This window comes from Oryx dammah, unplaced genomic scaffold (assembly GCF_014754425.2).
Source record: "Oryx dammah isolate SB20612 unplaced genomic scaffold, SCBI_Odam_1.1 HiC_scaffold_1, whole genome shotgun sequence".
In the NCBI taxonomy this organism is placed as follows: Eukaryota; Metazoa; Chordata; class Mammalia; order Artiodactyla; family Bovidae; genus Oryx; species Oryx dammah.
Window position 1 is genome coordinate 99,286,293 of NW_024070185.1, and position 26,127 is coordinate 99,312,419.

At 36.9% G+C, this 26,127-nt stretch overlaps 1 protein-coding gene across 1 annotated transcript in view; it reads right to left on the bottom strand.

The window, feature by feature from the left end:
* Nucleotides 1-26,127, bottom strand: part of SHOC1 (shortage in chiasmata 1) — a 91,113-nt gene that overhangs the window by 60,343 nt on the left and 4,643 nt on the right. Inside the window, exons 3-11 of the mRNA XM_040239337.1 lie at nucleotides 23,402-23,489; nucleotides 14,724-14,902; nucleotides 10,612-10,774; nucleotides 10,297-10,411; nucleotides 9,216-9,366; nucleotides 6,737-6,838; nucleotides 5,546-5,651; nucleotides 969-1,063; nucleotides 110-346 (exon numbers count right to left, since the gene is read on the bottom strand). Of these exons, the coding sequence (XP_040095271.1) occupies nucleotides 110-346; nucleotides 969-1,063; nucleotides 5,546-5,651; nucleotides 6,737-6,838; nucleotides 9,216-9,366; nucleotides 10,297-10,411; nucleotides 10,612-10,774; nucleotides 14,724-14,902; nucleotides 23,402-23,489 (1,236 nt within the window). The remainder of the gene's footprint in view (nucleotides 1-109; nucleotides 347-968; nucleotides 1,064-5,545; nucleotides 5,652-6,736; nucleotides 6,839-9,215; nucleotides 9,367-10,296; nucleotides 10,412-10,611; nucleotides 10,775-14,723; nucleotides 14,903-23,401; nucleotides 23,490-26,127) is intronic.

Sequence of the window (26,127 nt, forward strand, 5' to 3'; positions counted from 1 at the left end):
AAATGCTGGAATTTAGTTGTATTTTCCCAATTACCTCCTGGAAAGCCAATATCTAACATTTTCTCATTCTGAAAATATTTACAGAAGTGATATTTACTATTATACTTACGTTCTACTTGAGGCACATTTGTAGGTAAAAATGTCTCCAATTTAGTATCATCGGAAGATAAATTATTATGACACAAATATGTACTTAGAGGTTCCGAAGTTTCTGGCAAATTTAGTCTTGCTTCTTTCCACCACTCTGCATTTACAGGATTAACCACAAGTTTTTCTTCTTCAACAGAAAATATCTTTTTCAAATCTGTAGGTGAATATTGATTGTTGGGCTCTTCAATTCTTGGCGCTTAAAAAAATCAAAACAAACCAAACAACAAATATGAGAAAAAATCCACAGGGCAAAAAAATGAAAAAAAAACAAAAAACAGAATCACACTAGAAATCTCTTATAAAGTAGACTTTTACAAATTAGAATAAAAACAAAACAAACATATCTAGTATTTCATTTTCAAGATGCTAATATTTGTAAAAGTCTAAAATATTATAGCAACAGAAGTCACATAAAGGTTTTTTTCAATATATGGAAATATCATGAAGTTAAAATTATTCTACTATTTAGAGGAAATAAAACTTTATTTTGTTTGTTTTAGTAATTACTAAATTAGTACATTCAATAATATTTTGAAGAATTAATGTAAGATTTATTAAATCAGAAATTTTCTCATTATAATGAGCCTAAATAAGAAGATATGTTTTTATCAGATTTTTAGATATTGTGGCACAGAATTTTCCATTACTTTTTTAGCTTAAGTAGGGAAAGAGATGGAGACGGAAATGGCAACCCACTCCAGTGTTCTTGCCTGGAGAATCCCATGGACAGAGCAGCACGTCCAACAACAACAATACATTTCTACTGATTGTACCTTTTCATCTATACTTTTTATTTAGCATTCAAAATCAATTTTTACCTCTAATAAAAACTGAGTTCAGAGAGCTTTGGCAGCTTTCTAATTGGCATAGCATATGGTTTTTGTTAGCTGATTCTTCAGCAGTAAGCAAATTACTGAAAAAGAAGAGTTAAAGTTTAATATTAGATAATATATATAATACAATATAACAATGGACCCAAGTCCATTCTAAACAGAATTTCTGGAGCTTCTACTGGCTGAGGATCAGAACTATAAAAAATTTCTGTCTCCTCTACCTTTTAAGGAAGTAAAAGATCCTGAAGTTTAGTTCAGGTCCTTCAGTTTTGTGGGTAAGTGAGTGATGTGTCTGTGTGTTTTTGGTATTTAGGAGAGAAGGAAGTATGTATGACAAGCAGTGTAAATCAGTAAATACAGCTCATTAGTAGGTATGAGGTCAAGAATTAGTACGTAGCAGGAACAATGGACTGGTTCAAAATTGGGAAAGGAGTACGTCAAGGCTGTATATTTAACCCTGCTCATTTAACTTATATGAAGAGTACATCATACAAAATACCTGGATGAAGCATAGGCTGGATGAAGCATAAGTTGGAATCAAGATTGCCAGGAGAAATATCAATAACTTCAGATATGCAGATGACACCACCCTTATGGCAAAAAGTGAAGAGGAACTAAAGAGCTTCTTATGAAGGTGAAAGAGAGTTGAAAAGCTGGCTTAAAATTCAACATTCAAAAAATGAAGATGATGGCATCCAGTCCCATCACTTCATGACAAATAGATGGGGAAACAATGAAAACAGTGACAGATCTTATTTTCTTGGGCTCCAAAATCACTGTGGACAGTGACTGCAGCTATGAAATTAAAAGACACTTGCTTGCTCCTTGGAAGAAGAGCTATGACAAACCTAGACAGTGTATTAAAAAGCAGAGCAAAAAGTAAAATTTAAAAAGCAAAAAATTGCTGACAAAGGTCCATCTAGTCAAAGCTATGGTTTTTCCAGTAGTCATGTACAGATGTGGGAGTTGGACCATAAAGAAGGCTGAGCACTGAAGAATTGATGCTTTTGAACTGTGATGTTGGAGATGACTCTTGAGAGTCCCTTAGATTGCAAGGAGATCAAATTAGTCAATCCTAAAGATCAGTCCTGAATATTTATTGCAAGGACTGATGCTGAAGCTGAAGCTCCAATACTCTAGCCACCTGATGCAAAGAGCTGACTCATTGGAAAAGACCTTGATGCTGGGAAAGATTGAGGGCAGGAGGAGAAGGGGACAACAGAGGACAAGATGGTTGGATGCCATCACCAACTCAATGGGCACGAGTTTGAGCAAACTCTGGGAGATGATGAAGGACAGGGAAGCCTGGCATGCTGCAGTCCAGAGATATTTTCTTTGGTTACATATAAAAATATATTCACAAATCAGCAATCAGTTAGTGTAGAAATAAAGGGGTCGCAAAGAGTCAGACACAACTAAATGACTGAACAAGAACAACAACAGGGAAGAGACCGTTAATTCACAAACCCTTTAATCTATGCCCCAAACCTTCCACACCCTCTTAAGTGAGAAGTGATTGTATTCTGTTTCTCTGTTCATATGTGACCCCATGGACTGTAGCCCACTAGGCTCCTTTTTCCATGTGATTTCCCAGGCAAGAATACTGGAGCGAGTAGCCATTCCCTTCTCCAGGGATCTTCCTGACCCAGGGATTGAACCCAGGTCTCCTGCATTGCAAGCAGATTCTTTACCATCTGAACCACCAGAGAAACCCCATAGATCATACATGAACATGCTAACTGTAAGTACTGCTAGTTCAATTGACAATTCTGGGTAGTAGCAGACAACTAGATATTATGTCTAAATCACCCAATTTACACACATAACCCAAAAATCTTGCATGTGGTGGTAATATTTGAGAAGCTAGACAGTTCTTAAACCTTGCCAAGGTCACTTTGACAACCTGGTACCTCAGATTATAGGTTATCTTAAAGTAAAAGGAAAGATAAATATTTAGGCAAACCAAGTCCAGCAGAAGATCATAATACAGACAAATGACCTCCTTAATCGAGCTTTCTGAAGACATGTCTGAATTTGATATTTTCTTTGGTCATATATAAAAATATATTCACAATTCAGCAATCAGTTAATGTAGAAAAAAGGCTTCACACCACACAGATATTTTTTTAGCACCATAAAATCTAGCATAGAGTTTTACATGTAGTAGGAACTAAAAATATTTGTTAACTGGTTATATCATTCCCTGGTGGCTCAGATGGTAATGCGTCTGTCTCCAATGTGGGAGACCCGGGTTCAATCCCTGGGTCGGGAAGATCTCCTGGAGAAGGAAATGGCAACCCACTCCAGTATTTTTGCCTGGAAAATCCCATGTATGGAGGAGCCTGGTAGGCTACAGTCCACGGGGTTGCAAAGAGTCGGACACGACTGAGCGACTTCACTTTATATCTCTAGCCAAACTGTTGTGTTCTGAAACAAAAGTAATTAGGGCCATAAAAGCAAGTTAAAAGTACAATAATATTACATATTATTTTTCTTTTCTGTTTTTTTTAAAAAATTATTTGTTCTCTTTGTTTTCAATTTCACAGTTGATGTATACGTTTATTTTTCAATAGGGATTTTTAAGTTTTTATGTTCAGGAACTAATGGAAATGATTTCCAGTGATGAGACAGTTTCTTAAAGTTGTTTCAAAAGGCCCTAAAACCTTTGGCTAATTGAAAAGTCTTTTTGTTCTAACTGGCAAATCATAAATACAGATAAGACTTAATTTCATAAATTCTCATTAGATGTTTGAATTATAACAATAAGTAGGTATAAAACATGTGTGATTAAAATGAGTTTACCGCAGTTTAAATAAATACTTTCAATATGAGAAATTCAAGATTATATTAATCCCAGCTAGTCTTTGTTTCTAATTGACAATCTGCCTTAACAAATGCAAACCAATCAATCCTAAAGGATATTAACCCTGAATATTCATTGGAAGGACTGATGCTTAAGCTCCAATACTTTGGCCACCTGATGTGAAGAGCTGACTCACTGAAAAAGACTGATGCTGGGAAAGATTGAGGGCAGGGGGACAGAGGATGAGATGGTTGGATGGCATTACTGACTCAATGGACATGAGTTTGAGCAAACTGTGGGAGATAGTGAAGGACAGGGAAGACTGGTATGCTAAAGTTCATACGGTTGCAAAAAATTGGACATGACTTAGAGAGTTAACAACAACAAGAAGGGTATATGGAGTAATTAAAAGAGTAAAAGAACCCACACAAAAAGAAATATAGGCCCTGCAAATAAAAGATAAAAAATCTTGCACCTTAACAAAGGGATTAAGATATTTAAACAAATTATAGAGAGTTTCTATACTTGTGTCATGCTATTTTGTTAGAACTCGTATCTGATATGGACAGTTCTAGTTCATGGTAGAGTTCTGCATAGCTCTAAAACAAAATTTACTCCTCCTAAAGGAAATCCCTCTTTGCCAGAAGATGAAGATAATTGGTGCCCTCAATGTCAGCTTTATTTATTTTATGCTGTGACACTCTCCTGAGACCATTAGTAGAAGCCTGAGCAGCTAGTGATGAGATGCTCCAGTTGCTTCCAGTAATCCAGTAGCATTCTCTTCTGGCAGATTAGCCAATCACAACTAAGAACTCAGAATATGTACTATTATTATCCCAATATTATAGATAAGGAAGCTGAGGCACAGGGCAATTAAGATCACAGAGCTAGTAAATGACAGAGCCAGACAATCTGGCTGTACTTCAGGGCTATTAACTACTTCCTATGGGCTGAATTGTCCCCGCTCAAATTCATATGTTGAAGCCCTAACACTCAGTATCTTAGAATGACTATATTTGGAGGTAAGGCCTTTAGAGAGGTAATTAAGTTAAATGGGGCGATTAGGGTGGGTCCTAATCCAGTACAACCGGTGTCCTTTTAAGAAGAGATCAGGACATAGACATGCATGGAGGAAAGACCACATGAAGACAGAGGGAGAAGACAGCTTTCTACAAGCCAAGGAGAGAGGCCTCAGGAAGAATCCAACCCTGCTGATATCCAGATCTCAGATTTCTAGCCTCTAGACTATGAAGAAATAAATTTCTATTGTTTAAGTCACTCAGTCTATGGTATTTGTTATGGCAGCCCTAGCAAATCAATATACTACTCCACTATATTTCATGGTAATGAGTGCCAGTAGAGGCAGTGTCATTGGTAAGCATCCACTGGCAGTTTTCTAAGCAGATGGTTTAAGTTTAAAATTAAAATTTTTGATATTCACCTTCAAAATATTAAAAGTATAAAAGAGCCTAGCTCTATCACTTACTAGCTCCTATATATTGTGTTTACCAAGTTCCTTTCTGGGCTCAACCAACATTACTTGATTTTCACGTGTCCTTCTAAAGATATTCTGTGCATATAAAAACAGTTATGTACATATATGTTCATATATTCCCATCAGTTTCTTATTATAAACACCATTTAATCTCTTACATTTTTTTCATAGAAATATTTTGGAAACTGACTTTATATGGAGAGATTTAATTAAAGATTGCTTCTTCTGATTGCAATCTGAGTTCTAGATATAATCTTTACTTACATTTTACAAACAGAAGATGGAAATGTCTGAAGTTCTGCACATAATGAATTCACTGAAGAATGGTGGTTTTTTAGGTTTAGATGAGTTAATGGCATTCCTAACTCTTCTGGAATATATAAAAATTATAAAAATCATGTTATATAAACATTGAATAAATATGTATAATTTGTGACTTTTGTAAGCAACTATTATGTTCAATCATTCTGTTACAACAAAAATTTTCAATCAAAATAAATTTGGGTTATTTGAAATACAAAATAACAGTTTTAAATTTCCATCTATATAAAGGACTACACATATATCACATGGTGTCTCAACTATGATAATGGTGATTTTTAAAAAATACAATGATAACTGAACTTTATTAAATTTACCATTTAAGATAAATTCTAAGACTTTATGTGTAATAATGTTTTAAATTCTGACAACTAATACTGTCAATACTTAGGACACAGTGCTATTTTTATCTCTGTACTAAATACTGGTGATGTTAAGCAAACAGTATTAATAGAGAGTAATTCTTCACCTTAAAAAGTCTGGAGACTAGGTGGGCTAACACAAAATTATATTTTTATAGAGTGGGTTTGAAAAAATAGTCATCATTTATGATACAGAGCCAATGTGTTTCTATCACTCTCATAAATAAAACAGCATACTTCTAAATAGATGATCAATTTGATCCACATAAAAATGTAACTAAATAACAGTATTGTCAGCACAGTTCAAAAGCAAGATAGTCTGGCATTACACTGGAACAAAAGATGATTCTGACCTTCCAAATTTGGTAGGATAGTAATATTAACAATAATGATAGGATTGCTTTGGGGATTAAAAAGTTAAATTTACAATTAAATTTACAAAACTGTAATAATGGTCAGCAAGATTGTTAATACTGAGGTTATTACTGAACTATAATATTATAATATTTCTGTTTTTAATATTAACGCTATTTCCTTCATTCCTCTTCTTCAATCTTTGTAACCCTCCTCTATATATTATTCAATTTTGATGCTTGAAGGATGTTAACGATAGGAACAAATGTAAGGGATAGATAAAAGAACTTGGTTTGCAATAATCAAGTTTTAAACATGAAAATTGTGTCTTAGTAGACTTTATATGTGAATGTATTGTACTTTTACATCATATATAGATATCCCCTGATAAATTCAGTGGTTTATTCAAAATTTCTACCTGGTTGCCTATACTCTGGTTCATATTGATTTTGAATGGCCAAAATTTCTGTGGAGCTGCATTTTATATCCTCAAGGTCAACTCCATGCTTGATAGTAAGATCTGAAAGACAAAAAAAAGAAAGTCTATTATCAGCAAAAGTACTATGATATTAGTTTTCTGTAATCTTGTTCATTCCTCAGTGAACTGTTCATTCCTCAGTTCATTCCTCAATGACTCCTCTGAGGAGTCATTTAGTCTCCATTAGAGCCAAGTAAGAAGGCAATGGCACCCCACTCCAGTACTCTTGCCTGGAAAATCCCATGGACGGAGGAGCCTGGTAGGCTGAAGTCCATGGAGCCGCTAAGAGTCAGACATGACTGAGCGACTTCACTTTCACTTTTCACTTTCATGCATTGCAGAAGGAAATGGCAACCCACTCCATTGTTCTTGGCTGGAGAATCCCAGGGATGGGGGAGGCTGGTGGGCTGCCGTCTATGGGGTTGCACAGAGTTGGACATGACTGAAGCGACTTAGCAGCAGCAGCAGCAGAGCCAAATAAGAAGCTTCGCTAGTGGCTCAGTTGGTAAAGAATCTGCCTGCAATGCAGGAGACTGCCTGCAATACAGGAAACCTGGGTTCGATCCCTGGATTGGGAAGTCTCCCTGAAGAAGGAAGTGGCAACCCACACTCCAGTATTCTTGCCTTGAAAACCCCATGGACAGTGGAGCCTGGCAGGCTACAGTCCATAGGGTTGCAAAGAGCCAGACACAACTGAATGACTAAACTATCACCACCAGGGCCAAGTAAAGGCTGAGAGTGTAACACCACAGTCATTCGATGAAGTCACTTGTGCTTAACATTAGCATTCATAGATTTGTATCCTTGAAAAAAGCCCATCACTTCCCATCACTTCATGGGAAATAGATGGGGAAAGAGTAGAAACAGTGTCAGACTATTTTTTCGGGCTCCAAAATCACTGCAGGTGGTGACTGCAGCCATGAAATTAAAAGACACTTACTCCTTGGAAGAAAAGTTATGACCAACCTAGATAGCATATTCAAAAGCAGAGACATTTCTTTGCCAACAAAGGTCCATCTAGTCAAGGCTGTGGTTTTTCCAGTTGTCATGTATGGAAGTGAGAATTGGACTGTGAAGAAAGCTGAGCGCCGAAGAATTGATGCTTTTGAACTGTGGTGTTGGAGAAGACTCTCGAGAGTCCCTTGGACTGCAAGGAGATCCAACCAATCCATTCTAAAGGAGATCAGTCCTGGGATTTCTTTGGAAGGAATGATGATGAAGCTGAAACTCCAGTACTTTGGCCACCTCATGTGAAGAGTTGACTCACTGGAAAAGACTCTGATGCTGGGAGGGATTGGGGGCAGGAGGAGAAGAGGACGATAGAGGATGAGATGGCTGGATGGCATCACTGACTCAATGGACGTGAGTCTGAGTGAACTCTGGGAGTTGGTGATGGACAGGGAGGCCTGAGGTGCTGTGATTCATGGGGTCGCAAAGAGTCAGACACGACTGAGCGACTGAACTGAACTGAACTGAACTGAAAAAGCCCTTTGGCTACCTGTGGTTTTGAGCTCTGCTAGATGTTCAAGTTCTAGTATAAATTTGATCCATTTACTCAGGTTGCCTTTTCGTAACCTTGCTTGACTTACATGCTGAGCAGTAATCCCCTTGATTTAGTCTTGTCTGCAAGAATGCTTTCAAGTATGTTGATGGCAAGCATCCCTGTTTTCACTGGATATCACAAATCCCCCTTCATTCTTTCCTAATATTATATATCTTTGATTATTTCAATTGGAATTTATAAGAGGAGCATTAAATATGTGGGCTCAAATTATATTAGAAGACTTCAACAATATTTATTATGTTTAACTAGGAAGAAACCATCTAAATTCCAGGTTATGACTCTCCCAGTCATCTGATCCATGAATCATAACCTTATTGTGAGTCTCTAAAGTCAGCATAGAAGTTGTTAACATTTTGTCACTGTGTAAATAACTCAAAAAGTTAATATAGCCATATGTGCTTTAGCTCTATTTGTATAATTACCTTGAAATAGATTAATCTGAGACATCTTAAGAGTGTAAGTATACAAAGAGAGGACAATGAGAAAAGAGTTTTATCAATAATAATTTTGAGATTTTTGCTGTGTAAGCTTACAGGAAACTTTTTAAAAATCTGAAGGTTCAGAAAAGGTTTAATGAACAAGAACTTTTGTAAAAAGCATTATTAAGAAGTTCTAACAAGTCATAGATTTTTGGGGGGCCTTTTGAAATTATATTTTAATTTTGACATAATTATAGATTCATGTGGAATTATAAAAATAATATACAGAGATTTCATGTAAAAGGGTAACATCTTGCAAAACTTTGTACAATATCACAATCAGTATACTAACACTGAAGTTGGACACAGAACATTTCTATCACCACGATTCCAAATGTTGCCCTTTTATATCCAAACACACCCATTTAATTCTCACCTGTTTTGGAAAGGTTTTCATTTTCATCTGCATAATTTATTATTTCTGGCGTTAAGTTTAATGATTCCTTCAGTTCTGAGAGTGATGGAATATCAACTTCTTGTTTGTGGCTTATAGGTACTAACAATTCACATTCAAGCAAAGTTGATGACTAAAATAATATATAGGTAAGACAAGTTTTTAGTGAGGCTTTCCAAATAAATATTTCTGAGTTCACAAAAAGATGCATTTGCTTAATTGGTGTAATTTTAAAACTAAATCCACACTCAAAACTTTTAATGCTCTGCACACATTTTATTTTAAAAATAAGTATAGCAGCCAAAAAATATATATTACAAGCAATTTTCTGTCTGAATAAAATCCTTCATGGCCACTGTTTACATTAGTGATGTACAATATCCCTAGATACAGAAATATTTTATTTTGTGTTAATAACATTTCAAAACTCTAAGTTAAAGCAATCACTGCGGCAAATGAGGGTTGGTGAATGGAGTAAAAAGAGTAGGTGGAATGGAATGGATCTTTACTGCATTCCATTGAATTTATTTCTCTCTCATTCTGACAGAACTGGATTCTTCAACACGTGAGACTATATATACATAGCTCTCAGAATTAACAGGGGAAGAAGAAGGAGACTGGAGAAAAGGAGCTAACAGGTGAATTAATATTTTTACCATGTGTGTTACAATATTTGTTTGTAAAAAACAGAAACCTTCAAATGCCTTAAGACCAATGTATATATAACCTCTTAGTGTCCTGTACCAGGTATATTGATTAAAATTACTGGGAGAGGTTTTAAAATTCCCTATACCTGGGATGCACACCAGACCAATTAGATAAGAATACATCTGAGTAGGACCCAGGCTTCAGAATTTTATTAAAATTTATCAAGTAAATTCAATGCATAGCCAAGGTTTAGACTGCTATCTCTGAAGTACATTTGACTCTTTAATTGATACATGTTCAACTCATTATTGAGTTTTTTAACTTGACAACAGTAGATGGCTAATGTGTATTACTACAACTTATAAAAGTATGATTTTCTAACTTTAATTTAAAAATTACTGAAAGCAAATACTACAGCTTCATTTAAACCTACTGTATCTTTCAGTTTCTCCTGACAAAAGTCCTCTTTATCCATGTAAAAATCTTCTTTCACAAAACATTTTACATCTCCTTGAAGAGAGAAACACTCCCTTAACAAAAAATAAAACATTAAATTAGTGTTTACTTTTTAGTAAGGTACATACCAAGTGTAGTTAGTCAAAATACATAGTGATTAAAATTAGACTGGAGGTAATAATAAAATACCATGATTGATAGCATCTAGACTTGTGAACATACAAAGAATATTTTCTCCTCTTAAAAATATTGACGACACTGGGCAATTAAGTACCTGAAAAATTTAGCTTCTGTGGAGATCTGTGCTTTGAAATCTGGCAAGGGATCCTTTACTAAATATAGTTTTAGCCTACTCAACAGAGTGTGCAAAGTTGGTAGCTGACGTTTATAGGCCATCAAATAATTTACAAAAACTATTTCTTCATCAATAGACAAATCTGAAAATAAATAAGAAATATAACAGAATAAGAACAAATCTAAAAGTTATACAAAAGGATCTAGATAATTACTGTAGTCAGCCATTGATACAGTTGGGGTTGACAAACACATTTTATTTATTTAGTTATTTAAAGAATGGTTGACGTACAATATTATATAAGTTACAGGTATATAATACACTGATTCACAATTTTTAAAGGTTATACTCTACCTATAGTTCGGAGAAGGAAATGGCAACTCACTCCAGTATTCTTGCCTAGAGAATCCCGTGGACAGAGGAGCCTGGTGGGCAGCTGTCCGTCCATAGGGTCGCACAGAGTTGGACATGACTAAAGTGACTTAGCATGCATGCATGCATTGGAAGAGGAAATGGCAACCCACTCCAGTGTTCTTGTCTGGAGAATTCCAGAGACAGGGGAGCCTGGTGGGCTGCCGTCTATGGGGTCGCACAGAGTCGGACACAACTGAAGCAACTTAGCAGCAGCAGCAGCTACCTATAGTTATTATAAAATATTGGCTATATTCCCCCCTGTTGTACAATGTATCATTGTAGCTTATTTTATACATAATAGTCAAATACATTTTAAAGTCTTTAGTTCTTCATTGTACTGTGCAAATAAATCATGTAGCATGGGACTGGTACAGAGGTAGAAGCTCAATAAAATTTAACATGGTTTAGTACAGGGCATGGCAACTCACTCCAGTATTCTTGCCTGGAGAATTCCATGGACAGAGAAACCTGGTGAGCCACAGTCCATGGGGTCGTAGAGTCGGACACAACTGAGTGACTAACACTTTCTCACTTTCACACTCAGTACACTGAGTAGGGCTTCCCTGTAGCTCAAATGGTAAAGAATCTGCCTGCAATGCAGGAGACCCAGGTTCCATCCCTGGGTTGGAAAGATCCCTTGGAGAAGGAAATGGCTATATACTCCAGTATTCTTGTCTGGAGAATTCCCTGAACAGAGGAGCCTGGTGGTCACAAAGAGTTGGACACGATTGAGCAACCGATTAAGCACGGTACAGTACACTGAGTGGTAACCAAATATCCTGAAAGAGTTGTAAAGACTCATATTTTTTTCCCCCATAAAATGAATGTAATCAATGGAGGAAGCTATATTTTATGCCTCAGACTAGCCAGTTAGCCTTAGCAAGACTGTAAAGAAATAAAAGCATTTGACTTTTGCTGATCCCAGTCTTTTCTTCTCTGTATGATTTTATCTCGTAAGGTCTCCAGTTCATCTCCAGAGACTTACACTAGGGAATGGAGATGGTCTAAAAAGCCTACAAATGAGACCAACTCTGATTCTAGCACTCTAAAGTCGTTTAAACACAGTTGTTATAAAATTAACTACAATGAAAGCTATATAGCAAAGTATCTACTAGAGAAGTGTGATATAGCTTACATGTTAGAAAACACGACTGCTTCGTGTCGTGTTTGAAACACAGGTTTGAAACAGGTTTCGTGTTTGAAACCTGAAACACAGGTTTCTCCTCTCCTCACTCTATCTATCATGTTTGGATCACTTTAGAATCTTAGCTAATAGTATCAGTGCTTTAGCAGTTCCTAGGCCCAGGGATGGAAGGGGGAACAATGGTCTCTTGTTCTGGGCAGTGGCCTTTCAGTTAAGTAATTTTAAATGGTATGAGAGAAGGATAGTATGAAGTGAAGTCTCCCATGACCAACTATTTGATACATCATTGGTACACATGTAATTAATAAATATATAGTATAGAGTAGGCAGGCCAGGACCATGCCTTTGCCTGGTGCTAACTTAAAATTACCAAAAGAGAAATTGTTATGTAAATTAGCCTCCTAAGAGATTGTTTATCAGAACTTGTTAAGTTCCCGACAATCCTGTGGCTGAAAACGTCCCATGATATGCCAGAGAAAGTTGGCCAATCAGCACCATGTCTAAGCAGGCTTTAGCTGAGATAATTAAAGAAGGTTCATTCGTACATCCATTCTGTAAATATTAATGAAGTCATATTAATAGTAAAGACTCAAAAATCATGCATTTATATCCCCATCTCCACTTTCCACTTTGAAACACTGACCCTCTAGCTGTCTTTCCTTCCTAAAGGCTCATCCTAGTACTTCTGGGAGTACCATGGGGACATCTCATATCAGTTTTGAGGTCTTTTTTTCCTAACCATTCTGTTTTGTTGAGCCACCTGAGGGCAGCATTACACCACAACCAATGTTCTTTTTACCTATACGAAGGTTTTAACAGAAGTGCTACTTCCTTATATTCTTAGGGCTATACACATACCCTGGATTTCTTACCTTATTACACTAGTATATGTACCAATACAGATATGAGGAGACTGTTTTCCTCTACTGTAGAGGAGTGTTAAGTTGTCATGAGGAAACAAAATTTTGGCTAGTTAGCTATGAAAAAAAAAAGCAAAAAAGAGATCTACTGACAGGAAATAGGATGGGGTTATTCTTGGCAGAAAACCCAATACAATGAAATGAAACAACTGAGTTCACTAAACTGATAAAAAAAACTATCAAATCAATGGTTTTCAAATATATATACATATATATACATGAACCTAGTCAAAAATTAATGGAAAAACGTGTTCATTATGGCCACAAACATACAAATATTGAGAAATAAACACCAGAAGTGTGCAGAATGTCTATGGAAGATACCATAAAACGTTACCAAGGATCATTACCAATAAACAAAAGCAAAAACAACAAAACTTGAAGAAAAGGCAAAATAAACCATTTTCCTGGCTAAAAAAGGTTAACTACGGTAAAAACTAAAAAAGTTTCAATTTCTCAAGAAGTCTGTCTTGGAATTTGGAAAACTGATTACAAAGTAAATCTGGAAGAATACAGATGTGAGAGTAGGGGGGAAAAGACTATTAATACATATTATATTCATATATTAAATAGTTAAAACTGTATGATACTCACACAATAATAGCAAGTCAGTAAAACATACTAGAATATCCAGAAACAAACTATAATGTAGAAAAGGATTTGGCATATAATGTAAGTGACATTTCTAATCAATGGGGAAAGCAAAGAGGATTCCCCAAGTAATATTGGGACCACTGCAAAAACATTTGGGATTTAAAAAAAATTTTACTTTTAATCATATGCTGAAATCTTAAAGGAAACTTTAAGTAAAAATATGAATAAATATTTATTTACTCCAAGGAAGAATTTTCTAAGTATAAAAACAATTATAGAAATCATAAAGGGAATGGTTAGGTTCAAGTTAAATATATTTGGGGTTATTAATACCATTGATATATAAAGATAAAATACAAGAATAGAAAAAGAGACAAAAAAGAATCATTTCACAAAATAAAAATATGCAAATGAACAGAATATCAGTAATTTTAAAAATTCAAGTAAAAATATAATTTTTTGCCAGTCACATTGGATAAACATTTTACAACATCAGATTTAGAATATAATTTGGATAAAATATATCTTTAACTATTACTTACTGTAAATTCATAAAAACTGAGTGAACTTCCTGACCTAACACTGCAACTATTTTATCTCCACATTGAATTATGGTTTCACATAAATTAGATAAGATTGAAAATCTTTAGAATAAATGGGTAAGGAAAATGTAACTATCACTTAATAATTTAATAATTTAATGTTATACCAGATTGTCATGTCATCAGATTGCTAGAGATGCTAATATCACTATAGCAATATGTTGTGAGCAACCTTTGATGAAACTTCTGAGGCTATTTTGAAGCCCAGCACACTTAAACTCCAAAAACAACTAAATTACAAAAAGGAGATTAATATGAAAGAAAATATTTTGCTAATGCAGCAAAGCTTTGAATTTCAATTTTGCAGGTGGATATCCTTAGCAAAATAAAAAAAATTAAAAATCCAGTAGAACAAAAAAAATCACTGAAATGAAAATTTATATATTAGTAAGAAATGTTTTATAACAAATGTTTTACCTTGTGCTTGAAGTGATGGACATTTTTCTAAGCAGCTGACAAGAGTAAAGAATTCATTGTAATCCTTATGGGTATATAAGCTGGCTTCCTCTACTTCAGTTTGGGAGTTTGGGTTTGAACTTGGAACAATTTCATCAAATTCACAATTAAGCTGGGTCATCATTCCTGTAACTGTTTTTCTATGATATACGAAAATTACTGATTTTGTGTATGTCTTATTTTAAAACATCTTTATTAATGAATAATACATGTTCACTGTAGGAAGTTACCAAATTCCAACAGATATAGAGAAACATAACCCATAGATCCATCATTCAAGAGATGAATTTAAAAAGTAAGTATTTTCTCAATTACTTTTGAATATTTTAAGACAAAAGTGGATTCATATACATAGTATTTTGTAACCTGTTCTTTTCTACTAAGCAATGAAGCATGAGCACATTTACATGTCAATCAATGTACATTCACTTCATTTTTTGAGTGGATGAACAAGATCCCGTTGTATAGGTAAATAATTTTTTCAACTAGTTCCCTGTTACTGGAAATTTAAATTTGTTATAATTGTTTGCTATTATAAGCAACAATGCAAGGAATATCTTTGTGTACTTATCTGTTTTCTCAAAACACAATTCCTAAAAATGGAAATGATGAGGTTAAAGATATATAGATTTTTAGACTTTGCCACGCATTGCCAAAATGTCCTTGTGGTGGATAGTCAATGTCTGCTTTTCCATGTCATTATTCAACCTTCTATATCCTGTTCTACATCCTAGGAAACTAATCTCAGTGAACCAACTGAACTCCCTTGCCCAGTTTTCTGGTTGGATTTAGCCAATGGAAGCACTGGCAGGAGATCAAAGGTGGGAAAATAAATAGGTTGAAATATTATTCTTCCCAAATCTTTCCCTTTGGGGCCACAGTTTGGAGAGATAGCTGCATTTTTCAACCAACAGTTACATCTTTAATCACACAGCATCTCTCTTGTAGCTTCAATTCTTACTGTGTTGGTTACTTCAGTCCCCTTTCTCCTTCAAGCTTAGGGTGGTAATAACTTCCAGGCATTGTGAGTCCTGGGAACTTGTTTTTGGTTCCCTTGACCCTACCTGTACCTTGCCTGTTTCCTGACTGACCCAGATATATCCACCATTGTTTATATCATCAGGATATTTGACCTTAAAACAGAACTTTCTACTGAATTTTCCAGTAAATAAATATACTATTGGCAATTCGGCTACATATTCTAATATATATTTTTATGATATCCTAAAATACTTAGCCTTAATAACCGTACACCGACTGAAAGAACCAAAATCAATATAATTCCCCAGTGAACTGAAGAAAATAATGAATATGCCATATCTCAAAATCATGTGTAGAAAAACCTCTAGAGTTTCTGCTTTATTCTTTATAAAAATACAAAGTACCAGAAAAAAATATTTTAGCTCATTCAGTTTCATATTACTCATGAGAATGATGATTTCTATATGGATCTTTAGAGACTTCTAAATTTAGTGCTTAGATAGCTACTTTAAAATAAATATGACTGACAGAGACAATAATTAATAGTAATCGTTGGCACTATATTTTTTTAATTTTTTTTTAACATAATTTTATGTATTTGTTTTTGGCTGTGCTGGGTGTTTGCTGCTGCACAGGCTTTTCTCTAGTTGCTGCAACTCTAGTTGTGGTGCACGGGCTTCTCATTGTGGGGGCTTCTTTTGTTGCTGAGCACAAGCTCTAGGGCATGCAAGCTTCAGTAGTTGTGGCACGTGGGCTCAATAGTTGTGGCACATGGGCTTAGTTGCTCCACAGCGTGCAGGATCTTCCTGGATTAGGGATCGAACCTGTGTCTTCTGCACTGGCAGGCAGATTTTTTACCATTGAGCCACCAGAGAAGCCCAGTACTATAGTTTTGAGAAAACCCTGTCAATTCTCTTTCCCTCACCATAAGTGATCTGTAAAGACCAGTATTTCCAGGTTTTCTTTCCCCCTCCTTATCCAATATTATCTATTTTTTGTTCACTGGTACCTCCTCCTCTGCCTAACTTGTAGATCCTGATGTTTCCTGGGCTTTCAGTCTGCACTGTCTTTGCTTTCTTTCTATATCATTCTTTTTTGGGTAAATTCATCCACTCCTGTTCACTAATTCCTTAACTCAAAAGAAATATTTATTGAGTGTCTACAATGTGCTAGCACCATTGTAGGCACTGAGTGTGGAGAGGTGAACAAACCAGTGTCCTTGCCCTCGTAAAGTTTTACATGATAATGGGATGATAAACAAATAAATAGGTAAATGACGTAATGTCAGGTGGTGAAAAACTCTTATGAGTGAAATAAAAGGAGGTATTAGGACATCAAGTAATAGCCAAAGGGATAACAAAAGGTATGTTTTAGAGAGAGTAGTTAGTGAACGGCCTTCTGAGGAGCTACAGTTACCTGGATAATGCTAAAGAGCAAGCCATACAGAGGCTCAGAGTAGAGGACCAAGTGACATAGTCAAAGAAAAGCAGAAAGGTCAGGTTGACTGGAGCTGAGTAAGGTTAGATAGGTGGGCAAGGACAAGATTATGCTGGATCTTAGAGGACTTGGTAAGAACACTGGATTTTATTCTATGTGAAATGGGATACCAATGATGAAATGCATAACCCACCAATAACTGAAACATTTCATGAACTGCTTTGTGTCTTAAAAAAAAAATCACAGGCAAACTCGTATAAGAAAATAAAGGAGTAAATTCTTGTGACTTTAGTTTAGGTAAAGCTTTCTTAGATTTGATACCAAAAGTACAAATAACAAAAGAATAATTAGATAAATTGAACTTCATCAAAATCCAAAAAATTGCTTGAAAGGATACTATCAAGGGAGTGAAAAGGCAATCCACAGGAGAAAATATTAGCAAATCACATATCTAATAAGAGACTTGGATCTGGAATACATAATACATAAGGAACTCTTAAACCTCAATAATAAAAAGGCACATAACATAATTTTAAAATGGCAAAGAACTTGAACAGTCATTTATCCAAGGAAGATATACTAACAGCCAATAATTAAAGGAAAAGAAGTTCAACATCATTAGCCATCAGGGAAATGAAAATCAAAACTACAATGACATGCAATGAGCCATTCACTAGGATGGTTATAATTAAAAAGACAGATAAAAAGTGTTGGCAAGATATAAATTGTAACCTTCATAAAGAAAGCTGAGTGCTGAAGAACTGATGCTTTTGAACAGTGGTGCTGGAGAAGACTCTTGAGAGTCCCTTGGACTGCAAGGAGATCCAGCCAGTCCATCCTAAAGGAGATCAGTCCTGGGTGTTCATTGGAAGGACTGATGCTGAAGCTGAAACTCCAATACTTTGGCCACCTCATATGAAGAGTTGACTCACTGGAAAAGACTCTGATGCTGGGAGGGATTGGGGGCAGGAGGAGAAGGGGATGACAGAGGATGAGATGGCTGGACGGCATCACCAACTCAATGGACATGAGTTTGAGTGAACTCCGGGAGCTGGTGATGGACAGGGAGGCCTGGGGTGCTGCGATTCATGGGGTCACAAGGAGTCGGACATGACTGAGCGACTAAACTGAACTGAGTGGGAATATAAAACGGTACATCTGCATGGAAAAGAAGTGTTTACAAAGTTACCATAAGATCTAGCAATTCCACTACTGGAGAGATAAAATCCTATGTCTGCATAAAAACTTGTCCACAACTGTTTATGGGGCTTCCCTGGTGGCTCAGACAGTAAAGAATCTACTTGCAAAGCTATGGTTTTTCCAGTAGTCATGATGGATGAGAGTTAGACCATAAAGAAGGCTGAGCGCCAAAGAAGTGATGCTTTTGAACTGTGGTGCTGGAGAAGATTCTTGAGAGTTTATTGGACAGGAAGGAGATTGTCAATCCTAAAGAAAATCAACTCTGAACAGTCATTGAAAAGGCTGATGCTGAAGCTGAAGCTCCAATACTTTAGCCACCTAATGCAAAGAGCTGACTCATTGGAAAAGACCCTGATGCTGGGAAAGAGTGGGAGCAGGAGAAGGAAGCAACAGAGGATGAGATGATTGGATGGCATTACCGACTCAGTAGACATGTGTTTGAGCAAACTCTGGGAAAGAGTGAAGGACAGGAAAGCCTGGCATGTTGCAGTTTATGAGGTTGCAGAGTTGGACATACCAAAAAACAACTGTTTATAGCAGCATTACTCATAAGAGCCGAAAAGTGGAAACAAATGTCCATCGACTGATGAATGGATAAATAAAATGTGGTATATTCATACAATGGAATATTATTTGATCATAAAAAGTGAAGTGCTGATACATGCTACAAAATAAAAAAGTGTTAGTCACTCAGTCATGTCTCTTTGCAACCCCGTGGACTGTAGCCCTCCAGGCTCCTTTGTCCATGGAATTCTCCAAGTAAGAATACTGAAGTGGATAGCCATTTCCTTCTCCAGGGGATCTTTCTGACCCAGAGATGAATCTTAAAAACATTATGCCAAGTAAAAGAGGCTGGTCACAAAGGATCACGTATATATGTGTGATATTGTGATTTATAATAAGAGATTTATGTTTGGTCTTCATATCCATTTCTTGCACAAAGCTCCTAAGGTCATTGGACTTTCTTAAGTGCTAAAGTTGACTTTTGTTATGTTAATACGGTAACTTTTGGGAAGCACCTAAGGATGGTGATTGGTTGCCAGGAGAACCAACCATGTGATTAGAAGATTGCAACTTTCAGTTCCACTCCTCTGACCTCCAGGAGGGGGAGAAGGGCTGGAAGTTGAATCAACTGCCAGTGACATGTAATCAATCCTGCCCATGTAATGAAGCCTTTGTAAAAACACTGAAGGACTGGGTTAAGAAAACATCCAGGTTGGTGAACACATGGAGGTGCTGGGAAAGTAGGGTGATGGGAGAGAACACAGAAGTTCCATGACCTTTCACCATGCCTTGCCCTATCTGTCTCTTCCATCTGACTGCTTCTGAGTTATACCCTTTTATAGTAAACTGGTAATTCAGTAAGTAAAATATTCCTGTGAATTCTATGAGTCTAGAATTCACAGTTGTTGGAGTCTATGAATCCAGCAAGTTGACTGAACCCAAAGAAGGGGTTGTTGGAATCTCTGATCTATAGCCGGTCAGTCAGAAGCACAGGTGATAACCTTGCAAATGGCCTCTGAAGTGTAGGGTGCAGGGGAAGTTTCATAGGACTAAACTCTTAACCTATGGGATCTTAATTTCCATTAGATAACAAAGCTCCTGAATTTAAAATTAAATTTGAATTTGGGAAAGCCTGCTAAACCTTCTGCTCAGTTTTGCTCTGAATCAAAAACTGCTCTAAAAAATAAAGTTCATTAAAAATTAAATTTTACTTCATGAGACAAACTTGAGACTAATGATGGCTAACACACACACAAGGAGGGTGGAAGGTCATGGCTAGAAAGGTGGTTTCACAATTCACGAGGGACTGAGACTCTTTTTGTTCGACTCTGCCATTCCTAGACTTAGTCCTTGTCACATATACTCCAAGGTGGTTGCTGCAGCCAACATCTACATTCTAACATCAGGACGGAGAAAATGTGAAGGAGAAAAACATGCTGCTTCCTTCTAAGCCATTCTCCAGAAATTGCATAAGTCCCTTTTGCTTATATGCTTTGGGAAGAGCTTAGTCATATGGCTACATTTGGCTGTAGGGAGGCAGAGAAATGTGAATTTTATCCTAGGTGGTGCCACAGATTCCATCTTCTTTGCCATGGGTTCTATCTTGAAGGTACTATAAAATGAATGGAGGGTCAGACGTGACAGGGTGCCCATTCCTTCAGGGCCTCGAATTTCTCTCATACAAGAATCTTTTGTGTGCGCCAAAGTAGCCTGATCATTACTTATTGCATGTTCTTGCCTCTGTATCTTCAGATGTACTGTTTCCTTTGAAATGCTTTCTTTCAAGTTAGTTTCTCCTTTGTCCAACACAAGCTCAATTCCCACTTCTTTATGAAGTTGGTCTTTCCTGCTTATAAATGCACAGCTCTACCAATCTAACTCATAGGGAGAAGAGACATTTTAGAGATTATCTTGTATCTCGTGACTCAAAATAGGTTCTTGGACCAGTAGCATCAGCACACGTAGGAGCGTATTAGACATACAGAATCTCAGGCCCCACCACAGACCGACTGAATCAGAATCTTCATTTTTAACAGGATCTTCAGGTGATTCATATGTAAATTAAAGTTTGAGAAGCACTGACCCATCATCTTTATACTGAATCAGAAAGTGAGGGTCAGGGACTTCCCTGGTGGTCCAGCAGTTAAGAATCCACCTGCCAGTGCAGGGGACTTAGGTCCATCCCTGGTCCATGAAGATTCCACGTGCCATGGAGCAACTAAGCCTATGTGCCACAACTACTGAGCCAAGGCTCTAGAACCTGTGCTTTGCAAGAAGAAAAGTCACTGTAAGCAAAAGCCCACGAATCTCAACAAACAGTAGCCCCTGCTCTTGGTAACTAGAGAACACCTCAGTTCAGTTCAGTTCAGTCACTCAGTTGTGTCCGACTCTTTGCGACCCCATGAATCACAGCATGCCAGGCCTCCCTGTCCATCACCAACTCCCTGAATTTACTCAAATTCACATCCATCAAGTCGGTGATGCCATCCAGCCATCTCATCCTCTGTCGTCCCCTTTTCCTCCTGCCCCTAATCCCTCCCAGCATCAGAGTCTTTTCCAATGAGTCAACTCTTCCCATGAGGTGGCCAAAGTACTGGAGTTTCAACTTCAGCATCATTCCTTCCAAAGAAGTCTCAGGACTGATCTCCTTTAGGATGGACTGGTTGAATCTCCTTGCAGTCCAAGGGACTCTCAAGAGTCTTCTCCAACACCACAGTTCAAAAGCATCAATTCTTCAGTGCTCAGCTTTCTTCACAGTCCAACTCTGACATCCATACATGACTACTGGAAAAACCATAACCTTGACCAGACGGACCTTTGTTGGCAAAGTAATGTCTCTGCTTTTGAGTATGTTAACAAGGTTGGTCATAACTTTCCTTCCAAGGAGTAAGCGTCTTTTAATTTCATGGCTGCAGTCACCGTCTGCAGTGATTTTGGAGCCCCCCAAAATAAAGTCTGACACTTTCCACTGTTTCCCCATCTATTTCTCATGAAGTGATGGGACCAGATGCCATGATCTTAGTTTTCTGAATGTTGAGCTTTAAGCCAATTTTTTCACTCTCCTCTTTCACCAAGAGGCTTTTTATTTCCTCTTCACTTTCTGCCATAAGGGTGGTGTCATCTGCATATCTGAGGTTATTGATATTTCTCCCAACCTTGATTCCAGCTTGTGCTTCTTCCAGCCCAGTGTTTCTCATGATGTACTCTGCATCTAAGTTAAATAAGCAGGGTGACAATATACAGCCTTGACGTACTCCTTTCCCTATTTGGAACCAGTCTGTTGTTCCATGTCCAGTTCTAACTGTTGCTTCCTGACCTGCATATAGGTTTCTCAAGAGGCAGAACGCCTACTGGTAACAAAGACCCAGTACAGCCAAAAATAAATAAATAAAAAGTGAGGGTCAGAGAGAGAAAATGGGTCATTGACTAGTTAGTACTTAACTTTTCAAATGAGTTAAAATCCACATCTTTTAGTTCATAGTGCAAAGCTCTTTCCACTACACCTTTTTGCAACCTCCCTGCTCTAGAGTTTAGTCCTGTGATAGATACTCTACATTGACCTTATACCTTATGATAGACCTTTTGAGGGTCATTTTATATTATCGTTTAGTTCTTAACATTGTCAACTTTTTTCTGTTCATATATTATCTTCCTAATCTGATTTTAAATTCCTAGATGACAGAAATAGTATATAGGGCTTCTCTTAGTATCTAGACACATATAAGTTGGTCATTTGTTTCTTTCAAATGTAACTAAGGAAAACAAATTACTAAAACTTGAAAATCTGAAAACTAACTAAATCCTTTGGGTCTGATCAGAACTCTTTGCATGAAGTGATACAACAGAGTAAATTATTTACATTTGCACTAAAATCTCTATTTTGTGTCTACCTGAACAACATAGAATAGGTTAGATATTCTTCCTCATATTATGCTCTGTGTGCCTATCTCTGTCATTGTACTTCCCACATTCTATCGTATTATTTATTTATAAATCTCTTATTCTCTAGTTTCTTATGTTCTTTGAGAGTAGAGACTGTATCTAATTTTTTTATCCTGTATCCAACACACAACGTGGTATTGATAAATATTTGATGAATGACTAGACTACTAATAAATAACATTTTGACAAAGTATGTTAGAAAATAGCCTTAAGTCTGCATTTATACTACAAGGATAAAAGACTGATTTTAATATAAAGGATTTTCTATAGATACTTTCTACCAAAATTTCACTTATTGTTAAAGCATAATAGCATCTTGGTTTTATTTCTGTCTCTTGCAAAACAAATGCACAGAAAACTGTTAATATGTGATAAATGAGGGAAAGGTTAAAAAAGAAGCTTGTAAATAATTTTGATTAAACTCTTCTTTGTGGTTCAGACTAGGACTTGTTTTTTGGATAAAAGAAGAAAACCTGTGAGGATACAAATGAAAGGATCTTTTCTCTTAGGTAACTGAGGAACTTACTATTCATCTTCTAGGTGTAAAGGGGAAATTTGGGGTTAAGGACACATACTTCTCAAGGAACTCGTCCACAGTGAGACTTGCTTTCCATTGATCCAAGACTGAGATATCTGTCTTTTCCCAAATTGAAACAGCTGAAACTAGAAAGGAGAATGGTAAACATTAGCTTCTGGAATTTTCTTTTACACAACACAGGGAAGCCAAACATTCACCTTTTACATTATGGTGTTATCTTTATTTGTTCACAAATGTAATTTTTTTAAAGTTATCAGTTCAGTTCAGTTACTCTGTTGTGTCTGACTTTATGTGGCCCCATGGACTGCAGCACACCAGGCCTCCCTGTCCATCATCAACTCCCGGAGCTTGCTCAAACTCAAGTCCATCGAGTTGGTGATGCCATCCAACCATCTCATCCTCTGTCATCCCCTTCTCCTCTTGCCTTCAATCTTTCCCAGCGTCAGGGTCTTTTCAAATGAGTCAGTTCTTTGCATTAGATGGCCAAAGTATTAGAGCTTCAGCTTCAGCATCAGTCCTTCCAATGAATATCAGGACTGATTTTCTTTAGGATTGACTGGTTAGATCTCCTTGCAGTCCAAGGGACTCTCAAGAGTCTTCACCACCACAGTCCAAAAGCATCAATTCTTTGGCACTCAGCTTTCTTTATGGTCCAACTCTCACATCCATGCATGACTACCGGAAAAACCATAGCTTTGACTTGATGGACCATTGTCAGCAAAGCAATATCTCTGCTGTTTAATATGCTGTCTAGGTTTGTCTTAGCTTTTCTTCCAAGGAGCAAGCATCTTTTGATTTCATGGCTGCAGTCACCATCTGCAGTGATTTTGGAGCCCAAGAAAGTAAAGTCTGTCACTGTTTCCATTGTTTCCCCATCTATTTGCCATGAAATGATGGGACCGGATGCCATGATCTTCCTTTTTCGAATGTTGAGTTTTAAGCCAGCTTTTTCACTCTCCTCTTTCACTTTCATCAAGAAGCTCTTTAATTCTTCACTTTCTGCCATAAAGGTGGTGTCATCTGCATATCTGAGGATATTGATATTTCTCCCAGCAATCTTGATTCCAGCTTGTGCTTCATTCAGCCCAGGATTTCACATAATATACTTTGCATATAAGTTAAATAAACAGGATGACAATATTCAGCCTTGATGTACTCATTTCCCAATATTTGTTCCATGTCCAGTTCTAATTGTTGTTTCTTGACCTGCATATAGATTTCTCAGAAGGCAAGTAAGGTGGTCTGTTATTCCCTTCTCTTAAATTTTCCACAGTTTGTTGTGATCCACACAGTCAAAGGCTTTGGCATAGTCAATAAAGCAGAAGCAGATGTTTTTCTGGAACTCTCTTGCATTTTCAATGATCCAATGAATGTTTGCAATTTGATCCCTGGTTCCTCTGCCCTTTCTACATCCAGCTTGAACATCTGGAAGTTCATGGTTCATGTATTGCTAAAGCCTGGCTTGGAGTTTTTTGAACAATTACTTTGCTAGAGTGTGAGATGAGTGCAATTGTGTGGTAGTTGGAACATTTTTTGGCATTGCCTTTCTTTGGGATTGGGATAAAAACTGACCTTTTCCAGTCTTGTGGCTACTGCTGAGTTTTCCAAATTTGCTGGCATACTGACTGCAGCACTTTCACAGCATCATCATTTAGGTTTGAAATAGCTCAACTGGAATTCCATCACCTCCACTAGCTTTGCTTGTAGTGATGCTTCCTAAGACCCACTTGACTTCACTCCAGGATGTCTGGCTGTAGGTAGGTGATCACACCATCGTGATTATCTGGGTCAGTAAGATAGTTTTGTGTAGTTCTTCTGAGTATTCTTGTCATCTCTTCTATACAGTCAGTAAAAACAAGACAGGGAACTGACTATGGCTCAGATCGTGAACTCCTTATTGCAAAATCCAGACTTGAACTGAAGAAAGTAGGGAAAACCACTATACAGTGGAACTGACAAATAGATTCATGGGATTAGATTCGATAGAGTCAGAGTGTCGGAAGAACTATGGACGGAGGTTTGTGACATTGTACAGAAGGCAGTGATCAAGACCATTCCCAAGAAAAAGAAATTCAAAAAGGCAAAATGATTGTCTTGAGGAGGCCTTACAAAGAGCTGAGAAAAGAACAGAAGCTAAAGGCAAAGAAGAAAAGGAAAGATATACCCATCTGAATGCAGAGTTCCAAAGAATAGCAAGGAGAGATAAGAAAGCCTTCTTCAGTGATCAACGCAAAGAAATAGAGGAAAACCATAGGATGGGAAAGACTAGAGATCTCTTCAGTTATACCAGATTCCAAATACTTAAATAATCATTCTGATTTTTACAGCCCCCACCAAAAAAAAAAAAAAAGCAACCCCAAACAACCCTCTCAATCAGGGAACAATATCACCTGAACATAGTATCCTCATTTTTACAGCCTTTCTTTTGCTTATACAGCACTACCATCCCAGACAATCCTTTTCCATAGCTCATGTGACTCCTAAAACTCCCTTTGATACAGCTCCCTTTGATACACTCACTTTGATACAGCTCACTTTGATACACTCCCCTTGAAGGGCCATAATACTGTCAGTAGCACACACTTCAGTACTTAATCATATACAGTCACATTTTAAATTTTTATGTGTATCTATAGCTTGTCTCCCAAAATAGACCCTCAGTTCCTTAAGGAGAGGGACCATGTCAGATGCTTGTGTCAGCAAAAGCAACTCACTGAAGAGGCAAAGGACTTGTATTTTAAGTGTTGGTTCTTACTAGTTTTG